The sequence below is a fragment of the Equus caballus genome, chromosome 1 (genome assembly GCF_041296265.1).
Source record: "Equus caballus isolate H_3958 breed thoroughbred chromosome 1, TB-T2T, whole genome shotgun sequence".
NCBI lineage: Eukaryota > Metazoa > Chordata > Mammalia > Perissodactyla > Equidae > Equus > Equus caballus.
The window spans coordinates 87,638,177-87,653,797 of NC_091684.1; the positions used below are offsets into that span (position 1 = coordinate 87,638,177).

The window sequence follows — 15,621 nt, forward strand, 5'->3', positions numbered from 1 at the left end:
ATTAGGGGTCCTGATTCCAACACTAATGATACTCTTTAATAATTGGCTATTTCCTTACCAGTCTCCATTTCAGAAACATCACGAGTTAAGGGATAGTGTCTATCATTCCTATATCGCCAAAGCCTAGCAAAAGATCTAGCACAATAGGTACTCAAGGAGTACTCTAAATTAATTAAATGAATAGAATAGACTGTCTCAGTAATGACGAACACTATTTTATGGCAGGGTATAAGGTATGTGAAGAGAAGAGTGTTAGGAAATAGTCAAGGTAGCTTGGAGGTCAGATTTTGGAAAGCCTTATATATAATGTATGCCAAGGAATTTACAGGTGGCAGGATTGGGGATTCAAAGAGAATTTAAAACATGGGAATGACAATCAGATTTGTGCTTTGGAAAGACAACTTTGGTTGGAGTGTGAAGCATATATTGGAGCGGGGAGAGATTAGAGCAAGGAAACTGTTTAGTATGTTATCACAATAGACCAGTGCTTTCCAAAGTTTTAAACACATTTAAGTGTACGTACAGAATGGGAGTCTTGGGGCCAGCCCAGTGGTGCAGCAGTTAAGTTCGCATGTTTCGCTTCTCAGCAGCCCGGGGTTCGCTGGTTCGGATCCCAGGTGTGGACATGGCACCACTTGGCAAGAGCCATGCTGTGGTAGGTGTCCCACGCATAAAAATAGAGGAAGATGGGCATGGATGTTAGCTCAGGGCCAGTCTTCCTCAGCAAAGAGAGGAAGATTGGCAGTAGTTAGCGCAGGGCTAATCTTCCTCAAAAAAAAAGAAAAATAATGGGAGTCTGACTGTACAGAACAAAGAACTTTGACCTGTATTCAAGGTCCTGGCTCTGCTCAGTAAAAGCTTGAAGATAAAACATAAAACATCTGGTAACTAATAGGTGTTTCATCAATGTACATTTCCTTCCCCTTAGTATACTGATTACAAGAGCCAATGGATAAATCTTGAGGATATAAGGCAGGGGATGGAATAAAGCCCTCAAGAGGCAGAAAGGGAGGGAATCAAGAACACGAGAGTTTGTTTGGCCTAGGGCAGGAGGACAAACGACTTTTCTTGAGATGAAAGGCAGACTATTTGAAGACAGACCTAAAGTAGAGGGGAGGAAAGTTAGGAGAGTTTACACTTAAGGGGAGAAGAGTGGAGGAGAAGCAATGGACGTTAGATTGACAAGTTTGAAAACTTCATCAGGATTAGATGAAAAATAAAAGGACTATTGAGGCTCTAATATGTTAACTTGCAACAGCTACAACAGTTCTGAAAACATTCCCCAGCAGCGCTCAGCAACACGGGACGGGACGAGCAAAGAACGTGGATGGCGGGATTCATTCAGGATTGGGAACTGGCAGGGTGAGAGGGGCCTGAGGAAACTGATCTGAGAAAGCTCTTGAAAGCCTCCCGTAGTGAATGATTATAAGGTATAAGGTAGAAAGGGAAGGAAGTCAAGGAAGTTGACAGAGTGGAATAGAGAAGAGCTGGAGGATTTAAAATCTTGCTGAGGTCACAAAGTGATTTATAGCAACATAACTAGCCTTCATTCTTTTGATTTTGACAAATAAAATCAACTTGTCTTTTGAAGCTTCAGACTAGAAAATGTGAAAATAAATGTTTTAAAATTACAGGTCTTCTAAATGGTAAAATTGAATTTTTACTTGGATTACCATAAGACAGTCCTTTAGGCAGAAAAAAAATGACTACAGCTTAAACCTCAGTAGATAGATTAATAGATTTTATTAGATTTAAACTACTCATCATATTCTGGTTTTCGTCTGTATTAACAACTGTGATTATAGTTTAAGTGAAAAAATAAATTTTTGATTATTCAATGAATAAAATGACTCTTTATGAGTCCCCAATTGAATGTCAAGCGTTTCCATCAATGACAAAGGCAAGATAAAAATGATCAAAATAATCATGAATAGCCAAAATTAATTTGATTAGGTAAGGAATAACGTATTTAAGCAATCTTTATACTTAAAGGTAAATATTTTAATTTCTGTCTATATAGATAGCATTAGATCTTTCTGAATAATTATTAAGCTTTTTTTTTTTTTTTTTGCTGGGAAACTTTAGCTCTGAGCTAACATCTGTTGCCAATCTTCTTCTTTTTCTTTTTCCTCCCTCCCCAAAGCTCCAGCACATAGTTGTATATTCTAGTTGTAGGTCCTTCTAATTCTTCCATATGAGCTGCTGCCACAGCATGGCTACTGACAGACAAGTGGTGTGGTTCTGCAGCCAGGAACCAAACCAAGACCAGCGAAGCAAAGCACACTGAACTTTCACCACTAGGCCATCAGGGCTGGCTCATTAAGCTTTTTTTTTAAAGTTAGGCATTTAGAAACAGAAAGTTCAAATTTCTATAGTGTAGCACAAATATCCATGATTTAATGAGGTTTCCTTCTATCAATTAAAATGGAAGATTCAAAGAATTTTGAAAGTTACTAAAAGCAGTACCCAACTTGAAAAAGGTTTAGGTTGAGTGCTTCGGTGAGAATTTCGCATCCAAGTATACAGTGATTAGATCTCAGACAACATATTATAGAATCCATCAAGCCAAATGCAATGTTGCTGAAAAATAAACTTTCATTTTGGGACGTCAGCAACACACCTAATACAGGAAATCAGGGTCACTCTCTTTTCTTTCCTATCTCCAACACTTTTACTGTAGCCATAGACGGCTCCAGGGGCTTGGGGCTGGAAATTAAACAAAAGGTATAGAGTCCGGTTAAGGAACCATAAAGTTAATTGTGCCTGATAGTATAGCTTTTGGCTACTTGTCAGTCAAGTATGAATTCTCCAGTTAACACTTTTCTTTTCTTTAATCATAGAGATTAAAGATGCCTACTTCCCTTTCCATTCAAGCACGAACTGCCTTTAAAGGCAGTAGTCATGTGGGTGGGAAAGAAAAGGGCATTTCCCCCTGCTTTTGTACTTGAGGTGAGCAAACAGCTCTTTTATGATTTTTACTACTATTGATGGGAAAATACAAAAAGGTCTAAATACTCCTTCATAAAATACTTTTTCTATATACCTCATTTTTCTTCCCAATTTAAAGACACTGCTGTACTCAGATACTAATCAGTTTTGGGGGCATAAGTTACGTTATAACAAAGGACAAAAGAAAGAATTTGGGCTAGCGCGAAAATTTCATTAAGTAGAGACTTTGGCTAAAGAGCAGAATTTCCCAGGTAGGGAGGAAGGAAAAAAGGAATGGGATAAGAAGAAGGATGAGTGCTTACTGCTTATTGCTGTCAGCCTTCCCATGGAAGACTTTACAGAGGGATTTTCCAGGGAGGAGACTGAGACGTTCTAAGCAGAGACATTTAGGAAGAAAGAGGAGTTCCTGTTGTCTTTGAGCCAGTTAGCTACAGAAACTGGTCCAAGCAGTTACTGGCTTGGAACTGGGGGAGAATGAATTGGGAAGTGCTCATATACTACAGTTAAGAAGTGTCTTGAGGGGCCAGCCTGGTGGCGCACCAGTTAAGTGCTCCCGTTCTGCTTCGGTGGCCCGGGGTTTGCTGGGTCAGATCCCAGATGTGGACATGGTACTGCTTGGCAAGCCATGCTGTGGCAGGTGTCCCACATATAAAGCAGAGGAAGATGGGCACAGATGTTAGCTCAGGGCCAGTCTTCCTCAGCAAAAAGAGGACTGGCAGCAGTTAGCTCAGGGCTAATCTTCCTTAAAAAAAAAAAAAAAAGGAAGCATCTTGATAAAAATTCCTGGAAGCTGATGTCTTCTTTATTGACAGAATCAAGAGAACATTCGTGGCAGAGCTGGCTACAAGGTCCCAATAGAGCACATTCTGACATTCAAATTAGACCTATTCAAATGTGGCTCCTCTTGATTCCTTCAACTTTGTACTATAATGATTATCCGTAGAGAGGGGCTCCAAGTTGAAACAATCTCACTCATATCATCCCTATTCACTCAGTTTTTGGAGACTAACAGCTTGGTCCAAATTTTTAAAAAGGTGACAGGCTAAAAGACAAAAAAAAAAAATCAAGTATAAGCTATCAGGCCTAATCAAGAATGGCTTAATACTATTAATTCTCTTCTTTGAACATTTTACTTAAGTGCTTTATTAGAGCTACTAGCTCAGGGTTCCCACCACGTGCATCAATTTGTTTATAGGCTTTAGATTCAAGCTCTTTAAGAGTATTCCGAGTGTAGTCAAAAGAACCTACGTTCTCGAGATAATGTACACAGTATTTTTTAATATCTATGTTTTCGGTTCTCTGGCGCAAGATATTCTGCACCTGGGTGCTTTCAGGCCTTGACCAAATAGCATGAATAGTAGGAAATGAGAACTTTCCCTCTGTTAAATCTTCACAAAAGCTTTTGTTTTCGCTATATTCTTTGGAGTGTAGATTAGCGTAATCATCCCTAATTTGAAAAAAGAGACCAAGTGTATTAAGCAGTGGCTTTAAATCTTCTTTGTAATCAGAGAACAACTGCATGAGACCCACTGCTAATCCAAACAGTCCACCTGTCTTTTGCAGCACCATAGCTTTATATTCTTCTTCAGTGGGACAGGTGTAATTATCCCTCCAATAAATATCTAGGCCTTGGCCCTGATGGAGTTCCAAAAGCTGGCGGGTGAAAAGCTTTACTGCATCCGGGTGCTCAAGGGTTAAGACTTTCTCTAGGCCAAGAAAATATACGTAATTGGCAGAATTGATGACAGATGGAATTCCATAGATGCTGTGTGCCACTGGAAAGCCACGTCGGAGTTTTGAGTTGTCTTCAATATCATCGATGAGTAAACTGGCATTATGTAACATTTCTGTCACTTCAATGATAATCTAACAAAAAAGATAATTAAAAATTTCATGTTATTTGAACTATTCAAAATAGCTTATAATTAATTACATTAACAGATTAGGAGAGTCTCAGGAATTTTCACAACTAATAATTATTTAGCAACCTCAATATAAAATGATATACTGCATGAGCATTAAACAGAATTAAGAGCTAGGAGTATTTTTGACATGATGTCTATTAACTTCTTGGGGATTAAGAACAAGGTTAGAATTGCCTAAATACCTGTAGCTTGTCTTCTGGAACTTTTAGCCAATGATTAAATGCCTGTGAAAGTTTGGTTCTCACTTGTTTACCTGCAATTAAGGAATAAAACTTGGCAATAAAATTAATATTTTAATTATAAGAAACACATTCAGAAACTTTCTCTAAAACTGATCAGACTTGATAAAACCAGCCCCATCAAGCTATTACTACTGCACAGCTTGCCTTCCACTGCTGGACCCATACCGCCCCGCTCTGCTGAAATTCATATCCCAAAACGCACAACCTTTCAAAATTATGGCAGGCATGGGCCCGCCCCGTGGCCGAGTGGTTAAGTTTGCGTGCTCTGCTTCGGCAGCCCAGGGTTTCGCTGGTTCGGATCCTGGGCGTGGACATGGCACCGCTTGTCAGGCCACGCTGATGCAGTGTCCCACATGCCACAACTAGAAGGACCCACAACTAAAAATACAGAACTATGTACTGGGGGGCTTTGGGAGAAAAAGGAAAAATAAAATCTTTAAAAATAAATAAATAACTAAAAATAGAATAAAATGACGGCAGGTAGAAGAGATTCTAAAGCACTCCAAGTGGCCCACTAGTAAGCCCACTCCTTTCATCTTAACTTGTATCAACAACTTTGGAATGGAATGCGCTTTTTAGAGATTATGATCTCGTTAATGCTTTTTTTGTTTGTTTTTTGAGGAAGATTAGCCCTGAGCTAATATCCACTGCCAATCCTCCTCTTTTTGCTAAGGAAGACTGGCCCTGAGCTAATATCTGTGCTCATCTTCCTCTACTTTCTATGCGGGATGCCTGCCACAGCACAGTTTGATAAGCGGTGCATAGGTCCACGCACGGCATGTGAACTGGCGAACCCTGGGCCATCGAAGCTGAGCGTGTGGACTTAACCACTACACCACTGGGCTGGCCCCTCATTCATTCCTTTTTTGAAAAGGAAGCCAGTCTAGTTAGTGGCAGCTAATTAGCACTGTCCATTGCAGAGAACCATAGGTGTTTTCAACGAAATGTACTTTGCTATTGAATTAGCTCATAAAATTACCTCTTAGGATTATCTACCATTCCTTTAAATTAAGGTTTTAGAGACTGGACAGCATTGCTTCTTTCCTATCAAAAAGTGAGATTACCATACCTTGCAGTATTCCCTTTTTTTTTTTTTTCAAGGAAGATTAGCCCTGAGCTAACTACTGCCAGTCCTCCTCTTTTTGCTGAGGAACACTGGCCCAGAGCTAACATCCATGCCCATCTTCCTCTACTTTGTATGTGGGACGCCTACCACAGCACGGCGTGCCAAGTGGTGCCATATCTGCACCTGGGATCCGAACCGGCAAACCCCTGGCTGCTGAGAAGCAGAACGTGTGAACTTAACCACTGTGACACCAGGCCAGCCCCAGTATTCCCTTCTAACATTCCAAGTTTAGTCAAAAATTAATCTCTTTATTTTGACTAGGGCCATTAGATTTTCAATATTATCTCTTTCTTACATGGAAAACTCAAGAGAGGTCTTTAGATGGTACTTACCATTAGAAGTTGTTTTAGCCCAATATAAAGGAATGGTAGATAAAAACCACAACCGGTTCATTTAATAAGACTATCCTACAGGCTTCCTGCTAAAGTGAATGCACAGTAACATCCTAATTTCAGATTAAGTTTCAGGAAAATAGTTACATAAAAAGTTTCAGTAAACAAAAACAGTACTTTTCCGTTCTAAGTCCTATCAGATGTTTTCTCTGCACCAATCACCCAAACAAATGAATACACAAACTCTCATCATACACCAAATGGGACAAAGTTTCACTTTCTGTGAGAATTCTAAAAGAGAAAGCTCTCTCAGGGTTGGAGAAGCAGTATCTTCTGTCTACTAAACCTTAGGGTGAACATGGTCTGGGTAGCAATTACATACTTTATATTTTTGATCTACTTTCGAGTTTAACAAATGTCAATCTAGGCGATACTTAGAATGCACAACGGTGCAAAGTAACCCATATTACTTTAAAACATAAGTTTAGAAGATGCAGAATACAGAGAAAGGATGTGGACCACCTTTTTCCTTTCACTTCAGAATGTATGTAGAAAACAGTACGTAAATGGCTTAACTTACAGGTATGGCAGTTTTAATATTTTGTCCTCTAACCAGATTCTAGGGTATGGCTTGACACTTTTAAGTCCCCAAACAGTTTCTAACAGAGGCTAGCCACAGAGACCCCTCAAAATTAAAACAAACAAACAATAATTACTGTTTTCTCTTTAAGACTTTACTTAACATTGCTGACTCCTTTTCTGCAGTCCCTCTTGCTCCACTCTCAACCCCACCCCTCCACCTCCTACTGCAAAGGTCTGGGGATTTACACAAGGGCAAACAAACATAAACAGAGTCATTTACCTCACTAATTTCAGAAAATCCTACTATCAATAAATTAATTATAGGGGCCTGGCCCTGTGGCCCAGTGGTTAAGTTCACGCACTCCACTTCGGAGGCCCCAGGTTTCGTTGCTTTGGATCCTGGGCGCGGACATGGCACCGCTCATCAGGCCACGCTGAGGCGGTGTCCCACATGACACAACTAGAAGGACCCACAACTAAAAAATGTACAACTATGTACTGGGGGGCTTTGGGGAGAAAAAGGAAAAATAAAATCTTAAAAAAAAAAAATTATAATCTTTTATTAGCAAGAGCAACTTCACAACAGAAAAAATGGTCTGGCACACCTTTAAGTCACTTTAGTAACTCTGAAGCTCTCTATGAAAAATAGGTTTACTACATATAATGCAATTTCCTATTTCTTTAGGAAAATCTTTTGAGGTTACAGTTTATCATGGATGCAAGAATATATTCGATTAAAAAAAGGTGAGATACCTAATGAGAGTTTTAAATATGTTATCTAATAGCTTAAAATATAATTTCCAGATAATAAGGATTAAAAAAAGGTTAGAGAAGTGCGTAACATAGATAAGCATTATGGTTAAAATGTAACTACAGGCAGTCCTTGCTTTGCACAGTCGTGGGGAGTGGGAGATGCTCACTAGACTCTCGCCAACACCGATAACTGGCATGTTTTATGGCAGCCCAGTTCCAGCCAGTGTTTGCCAACTTGTTATAAAAGAAGTCCAGCAAGAGAAGGGTACAGTGCAGGAGAAACAGTGCTATGTTTCTCAATGGGAGACTCTGAAATAAGTGAAGTTACTAGTTGCTGAATAAATGTCACTCAAAAGCAGTCTCTCGGCTTTTCCTTAAAACAGGAGGAAACTTTCCTTTTGCCTTCTCCATGTCTGTCTTCCCTCCATCCTTTTGAGGCATTGACATTAGCAGGTATGTCTCCGTTAGGGTCTGCCAGAATAGAAATGACACTAATCATGATTATTTCCGAGGTGTAGGTAGGGAGTTATCACTCTTCTGGCTTGTGATAACCATATTTATCCTCCCCAGGCTCATGAAGAAGAGAACAGCACGTATTAACTTTGAGGCGTGCTCATAAAGAAAGGTGTGCACTTTAGAATAGAAAAAAAAATGTTTATTGTGATTGAGTTGAGAACATCATTAGACCATAATTTAGTCACATTATGGGCTAAAAAGCTTTTTATGGTTGTCAACTTGTTCCTTTTATATTATTTCTATGAGAAAGAGCATTCGAAGTTCCATGTAACTGGTTTATTAGTGAATTTTCATTACAAGAACCCACACTTATTATATGTTTAAGTTTCTACTTGCCATTATCATTTTCCAGATAAAGTTAAAAGAATAGCAAAATTAAACAAAACATGCACATACACATGCACATGATTAGGCAGGTATTACTGTAGGAAGCCATGTCCAGGTAACCCATCTTTATACAGAAATAATGTGGGCTATGCTTCTAAGTAACGTGATTAAGATGCAGTGCAAGGGCCCGCCCTGTGGCCGAGTGGTTCAGTTTCAGCGCTTCGCCTCAGTGGCCCAGGGTTTCCCCGGTTCGGATCCTGGGCGTGGACATGGCAGCACTCATCAAGCCATGCTGAGGTGGCTTCCCACGTGCCACAACTAGAAGGACCCACAACTAAAATATACAACCATGTACTGGGGGGATTTGGGAGAAAAAGGAAAAATAAAATGTTTAAAAAAAAAAGATGCATTACAATTTGGCTCTAAAAGAAACTAGTAGTGTAAGAAACGCAGTATGTATGTGATGGTGGAAAACATGAACATTGAAGGTAAAACTTACATGTGAAAGGTAAGTGAATCTTTTTCATGTTGCACAAATTGTCATAACTTTCCCTAATAGCTAAACAGTAGGGAACAGGAATGTGTGGCATCCATAAAGAATAAAACCTCCAATGAGGTACTCAAATGTTTTTAGTACTTTTATTTTGTTAGGTATGTCATATAATTGGATATTTTTGTAAAGGAGGCCTCAAAAATGTCCCCTTAAAAAATGTTTTTTAAGAATAAAAAACTTGGGGCTGGCCCGGTGATGCAGCGGTTAAGTGCACACGTTCTGCTTCGGCAGCTGGGGGTTCACCCGTTTGGACAGGCGTCCCACACATAAAGTAGAGAAAGATGGGCATGGATGTCAGCTGAGGGCCACTCTTCCTCAGCAAAAAAGGAGGATTGGCAGATGTTAGCTCAGAGGTAATCTTCCTCAAAAAAAAAAAAAAGAACAAAAAACTATAAAGCTCTATTTATCATTTTTCTCATACGTAACACCTTAAAATCTCAAGGGCTAGCAAGTCTAACCGCTTCTGTACGCTAACATATGAATGACCGCTACTCTATAAAAACCATCCTAAATGGACTGTAGCTGAACTGTTACCTGGTAACTGAAGTAAGTACTCGTAGGGTTCTAGAAGAATTCTTTGGACCGTTTCTTGAGTTTTCTCCATTGTTTTTAAATTTCAAAGCTGATCTGTTAAAAAAAGAAACATAAAGATGATCATCAATTAAATTATCTTTGAGCGTCAAACAGCAAAGGAATTTGTATCTCAAGGGGTTTTTGTAAAGGTAGACTTTCATTTTCATCTTTTTTTTTTTTTTTTTTTCTTTTTGAGGAAGATTAGCCCTGAGCTAACATCTGCCGCCAATCTTCTCTTTTTGCTGAGGAAGACTGGCCCTGAGCTAACATCAGTGCCCATCTTCCTCTACTTTCTATGTGGGATGCCTGCCGCAGCATGGCTTAACAAGTGGTGCCATGTCCGCACTCGGGATCCGAACCAGTGAACCCTGGGCTGCTGAAGCACAAGGTGCTCACTTAACCGCTGCATCACTGGACTGGCCCTCATTTTCATCTTAAAAGAAAATTCTACCCATACAAAATCTTGAAAACATTTTGCTTAGTGAAAGAAGCCAGTCATACAAGACCACATATTGCATGATTGCATTTATATGAAATGTTCAGAATAGGCAAATCTAAGAGACAGAAAGTAGATTAATGATTGCCTAAGACTGGGGTGGGAGGAATAAAGAGCAACTGCTAATGAGTACGGTGTTTCTTTTTGGGGGGATCAAAATGTTCTAAAATTAGATCGTGGAGATGGTTGCACAACCCTACGAATGTACTAAAACCCACCAAATGTATACTTTATTTAAAAAAAAACACTTTTTTTGAGGAAGATTAGCCCTGAGCTAACTACTGCCAGTCCTTCTCTTTTTGTTGAGGAAGCCTGGCCCTGAGCTAACATCCATGCCCATGTTCCTCTACTTTCTATGTGGGACGCCTACCACAGCATGGCGTGCCAAGCAGTGCCATGTCCACACCTGGGATCCGAACCAGCAAACCCCCAGGCCGCCGAGAAGTGGAACGTGTGCATTTAACTGCTGTGCCACCAGGCCCGCCCCCTAAATGTATACTTTAAATGGGTGAACTATGGGATAAGTAAACTATATCTCATTAAAAAAGGAGTCTTCCAGGGCCGGCTTGGTGGTGCAGTGGTTAAGTTTGTGTACCCTGCTTTGGTGGTCCAGGCTTTACCAGTTTGGATCCTGTGCATGGACCTAAACACCACTCATCAAGCCATGCTTCGGTGGCATCCCACATACAAAATAGAGGAACACTGGCACAGATGTTAGCTCAGGGCCAATCTTCCTCACACACAAGAAAGGAGTCTTCCATTCAAGTGATTACATTGGTCAAAATGTTCATCTGGATTTTAAGTGGTTTCCTTAGTTATAAAACTATTATACCATTATTATATTAAACTATTATTATATTAAGCCTTTCTAATTTTACTCAACCATAAAAGGCTTAAAATGTTGACATCAAATCAATTTAAAACAAATACAAAGAATTAGATACTTCTATATTTGATTGATTACATAAATTAGTAAACGTACTTACTTGTATGAGCAGTGAGATGTTTTACATATTTAAAATTTAAGGAGAAAACTCTTCTCTTGTATTTTCTCTACAATCAATCCATTTGAGAAATTCTGGTTTAAGTTGAGACAACCATTAATTTGAATGCAGGTATTACTATTCAAAATATTCCCCTGTGGTGATTTATTGTTCTGAATTTTATATTTACTTCAATAGTTCCTAGAATATCACTCATGGTCTTCTCTTCCTGGAATTCTCCCTCACCGTTGAATCTCTACTTTGTTTCTTTGTAAACATATATTGCTACTTCTATTTATTCTCATATGAGAAGTCTTCCAATTGCTCTGACACCTTTGGCACATTTTAGGTTTCTCAACTGTCTGTTTTCTTTTGCTTCTTAGGACAATGATTTGGTTTCTAAGGTCATGAGGCTAAAGGATTGAAAAGTGTGTTTTTTGTAGCCTACTCTTGAGCTTCTAGGTGAAACAATTATAAAAAATTAGCATTCCACCAAAGGAAATCATCTTAGCAATAAAAATTCAAAGAGAAACATTCCATATAGAAAATTTCTACATCTGCCTTGACCAACAATGAAAAAGTTCAGAAAATATTTTGAAATAATCCAAATACTAGCTTGGTAACCTATTACCCTACTGTTTAAATTTTGACATAGGTTAGCTCATTTTCAAGAAATTAAAGGGGCCAGCCCGGTGGCGCAGCGGTTAAGTGCACACGTTCCACTTTGGCAGCCCGGGATTTGCTGGTTTGGATCTGGGTGCAGACATGGCACTGCTTGGCATGCCATGCTGTGATAGGCGTCCCACGTATAAAGTAGAAGAAGTCGGGCACGGATGTTACCTCAGGGCCAGTCTTCCTCAGCAAAAAGAGGAGGACCGGCAGTAGTTAGCTCAGGGTTAATCTTCCTCAAAAAAAAAAAACCAAACAAAACTTCATGTACTCAAGAAATTAGAAGAAGGAAGCTGACATGCAGGAAGAACAATCACCCTACATTAATGAGCACATAAGATTATTATTGAACAGAATTAAAGAATCAAAAAAATCCATTTCTTACACACTTCTCTATTTAAACCAGTTAGTAGCCATCTCTTCCCAACTAGGTTGAGAGCAAAAATCATCTTTATCTTTTTCACAGCCTCCAGAACACATCTCACTTAAACAACCAGTGAGACCAACTTTCAAGAATTTTCTCTTGTCTGTCTGGATCAGTAACAAGTATACTCTGTCGTACAGAAATCAGAGTTAACTCGTTTCAATTCTTAGTGCTTTGGGTGAAGTTATTTATTTATTTTTTTTGAGGAAGATTAGCACTGAGCTAACTACTGCCAATCCTCCTCTTTTTGCTGAAGAAGACTGGCCCTGAGCTAACATCCGTGCCCATGTTCCTCTACTTTCTATGTGGGACGCCTACCACAGCATGGCGTGCCAAGCGGTGCCATGTCCATACCCGGATTTGAATGGGTGAACCCCAGGCCCCCGAAGCAGAATGTGCGAACCTAACCACTGTGCCACCAGGCCGGCCCCTCAAGTTATTTTTCTACTTAAAATATTAGTTATGAATTTTTAAAAATTAATCTTTCCTTTGCTCACTCACGTAAGTTTAAGAATATTCACTCAACAAATAAGTCAATTAATGTTCCTTTTTCAGAGAGCGCTCATACACAAATATTCTCAACCGTGGGAAAACACAGGAACCTCAATTTTTCTAGGTATTGAAACCCAACCCGTTTCACGTCTTTTTAAGAGTCTAAGGGGTTCTACACCCTGTGGCATATACTCTGACCTGCCTTTTTGTAAAAACTCCAAGGACCTCAGTTGATCCCAGCTGGAAATTTCAGCTGTCATGTATTAGACTGAAACGCAAAGAGGCATTAGTGTGTTACACAAACCCTACTCATTTGTTTTCAGATTGAGTAACAACTACAGAATGCCTCTGCTAGTCTGAAGCTACTCACTTTCAAACTGGAAAATTGCCTTAAATTAGTTCAAACAATGGATGGATGAATACGGATACAAAAATAGACTCCCTCCTCGGTGTAGACCACTGCTGCAGTAACCCGGTTGGGCTCCCTGCCTTCGCCCCTCTAACCTAGTCCTCTTCTCTTCCGCCAGGGTGATCTTTGCGAAATTCAAATCTAACCCTACCTCCCTTCCGACTGAGAACCCTCGAAGATATCCCACTGTTCTCAGACTTGAAACTAAACTCCTTAACAAGGCATAGAAGGTTCGGCGGCCCCCACGCCCAGCCTCAGCTCCTCATCCTTTAAAAGCTCCCTCTTGACACCAGGCTTTCCAACGCGTTGTCATTCTTTCTGTCTGGAATCTTCTCTCCTCGGTTAACTCCCGCTAACCCTCCCTCTCTGAGCTCGACCCTCGCTTGCTCGGGAGAGCCTTATCTCCCGAAGCCAAATTCCCCATTTCGACTTCTCCTCCCACCAGCTAACTCCCCCTTCGTAGCACTCACCACTGCTGAATTTCACGCTCGCTTCTGTGTCCATTTTATTTAAGATCCATCTGTCTCACTAGGCTTAGCTTCACCAAGGCTGGGGCCGTACTCGTTTTTCCACAACTAAGTGAGGGACCGAATGAACGACCGATTGGAAAGTGCCTTCGAACGCACCAGAGGATGAAACCAGGGCGCACACTTGCATATAGAAAGTGAAAATGACATGCAAAGTATTTTTTTTTAAGGGAAGGGTCTGGTTTCAGAATTGCTAAATAAAGACATGTGAATGTAAGCGCAGAGTAACTCCTTCCACTCAAACTCAGGGAGATGATGGGTCTGAAGAAAACTGCCTGAGAGCTACAGCAGGGGATTTAAATAACTCCGAGGCTGATTTTCCACTGGGGCTTGGCAGAAGAGCTTCAAACGTCTACTCTGCTGGCAGAGCTCGCAGGGTCGGCGAGGTTCCTGCTTCCTCTCGGCTCAGATGCCCCCTTCCGCCCCGCTCAGTCGCCTACTGCTCCTCCCCTTCTCTAGCGAGAGGATGGAAAATTCATACACAATCCGGTTCAGCATCCGGGTCCTCACCCTCCTTTCTTTCTTTCCTCTCGGCTCCGCCTCCTAGCATCCCCCCCCCCCCCCCCCCCCCCCCCCGCCATCCGGGTTCCCCTAGCTCCCACCACAGCCACTCACGGTTTAACGATGATATCACAAATTTCACGCCGCCGGTCCGGGAGTAGCAGTACCCAACATCAACTTCCCCCTCTATAGTTCAGACCAAGGCCCTCCGTGATGCCTACATGAATCCCTCCCCCTTCTTCACCACAGAACTCTCCGCCCTCCTCAGCCACCAGCGACACCGCATTACTCGGTGCAAGAAAATGCGCCATCCCGGTCACACTGCGCAGGCGTCGTTGCCGCCTCCTCACCGCTTTGTCGCCCCGCCCCTTCCCCCTCCCCCTCCCGGTTCTCGTAGGCGCGGGGCATTGCGGGTCTTGCAGTTCTCTTGGGCAAGAGCTTGCGCATTGGCCCCAGAGGCTGGACTACACTTCCCGGGAAGCTTTGAGGCGTAACTTTCTGTTTCCATAGAACTGGTGGGAAAATGGCGTCGTTGTTTGTATCCAGGGGACCAATAAGGACAGGGTGGAGGCGGGTTCTAGAGAACTCGAACCAATCCAAGGTCGTCTAAGAGGCCATCCGGGAAAGAGGTAGGGGAGGGGAAAAAATCTAGGGGAGGGGAGAAAGAGGGAAAGGGGGGGACTTGGGTTGGGGGGGAAGCGATGTTTGCCCGTCAGTCGAGTCCGGAGTGAGGAGCTCGGGTGCTGGAGCGGAGGGAGACTCTTGAGCTTAAGCTTGCCGCCGCCACGGCCACCGCCTGGACCTTTGCCCGGAGGGAGCCGCAGAGGGTCTGTCGCCGCCGTCCTCTGGAGGGCAGCGCGACTAGGGGCCCGGACCTCCAGTCCGGGAGGGATTTTTCGTCGTCCCCCCTCCCCCCAGCGAGGGAGCCCGAGCGGCCGCCAAACAAAGGTACCAGTCGCCGCCGCGGGAGGAGGAGGAGCCGGAGCTTCAGCTTCAGCAACCGCTGGACCCGCCGCCCTTCTTCCCCCATCTCTCCCCCGGGCCTGCTGGTTTTGGGGGGGAGCAGGGGAGGGGACTCTGGACGTGCCAGGGTCAGAGCTCGCCTCCGAGGAAGGTAGGGGAATTTTCTGAGGCTCTCGCGGTCTCGTGAGGGGGTCCTTTTGGGAGTCGCTGGGCCCGGCCAAGGAGCAGGGGAAGATCGCTACGGTGGTCTCGCCGGCGCCCGATTTCAGGGCCTCCCGG

General features: G+C 42.1%; 2 protein-coding genes across 13 annotated transcripts in view; one reads left to right on the top strand and one right to left on the bottom strand.

Annotated features, from left to right (window-relative positions):
- Window positions 1-1,724: 1,724 nt before the first annotated feature.
- GGPS1 (geranylgeranyl diphosphate synthase 1) lies at window positions 1,725-14,779 on the bottom strand. Of its 4 annotated transcripts, none has more exons than XM_070229039.1 (5): window positions 14,494-14,716; window positions 9,840-9,932; window positions 8,304-8,380; window positions 5,057-5,126; window positions 1,725-4,815 (listed from the first exon to the last, which is right to left on the bottom strand). In XM_070229039.1, exons 3-5 carry the CDS (start codon window positions 8,354-8,356, stop codon window positions 4,057-4,059), a joined length of 882 nt encoding a protein of 293 aa, XP_070085140.1. In that variant the 5' UTR covers window positions 8,357-8,380; window positions 9,840-9,932; window positions 14,494-14,716; the 3' UTR covers window positions 1,725-4,056. The 4 variants fall into 4 exon arrangements, with proteins under 4 accessions (XP_070085140.1, XP_070085136.1, XP_070085141.1 ...); XM_070229035.1 differs by lacking the exons at window positions 8,304-8,380; window positions 14,494-14,716 and adding exons at window positions 13,822-13,926; window positions 14,389-14,471 and having other exon boundaries at window positions 5,057-5,127; XM_070229040.1 differs by lacking the exon at window positions 14,494-14,716 and adding an exon at window positions 13,822-14,335.
- A 243-nt stretch (window positions 14,780-15,022) lies between these two features.
- ARID4B (AT-rich interaction domain 4B) overlaps window positions 15,023-15,621 on the top strand; it is a 149,037-nt gene continuing 148,438 nt past the window's right edge. For 6 of the 9 annotated variants that reach the window (XR_011423758.1, XR_011423752.1, XR_011423759.1 and 3 more), the window contains exon 1: window positions 15,044-15,493. The gene's annotated coding sequence lies outside the window, so the exon portion shown is untranslated. Of the gene's footprint in view, window positions 15,494-15,621 lie in introns of all 9 variants that reach the window. The other 3 variants (XM_023647124.2, XM_070228987.1, XM_070229005.1) reach the window with 1 other exon arrangement.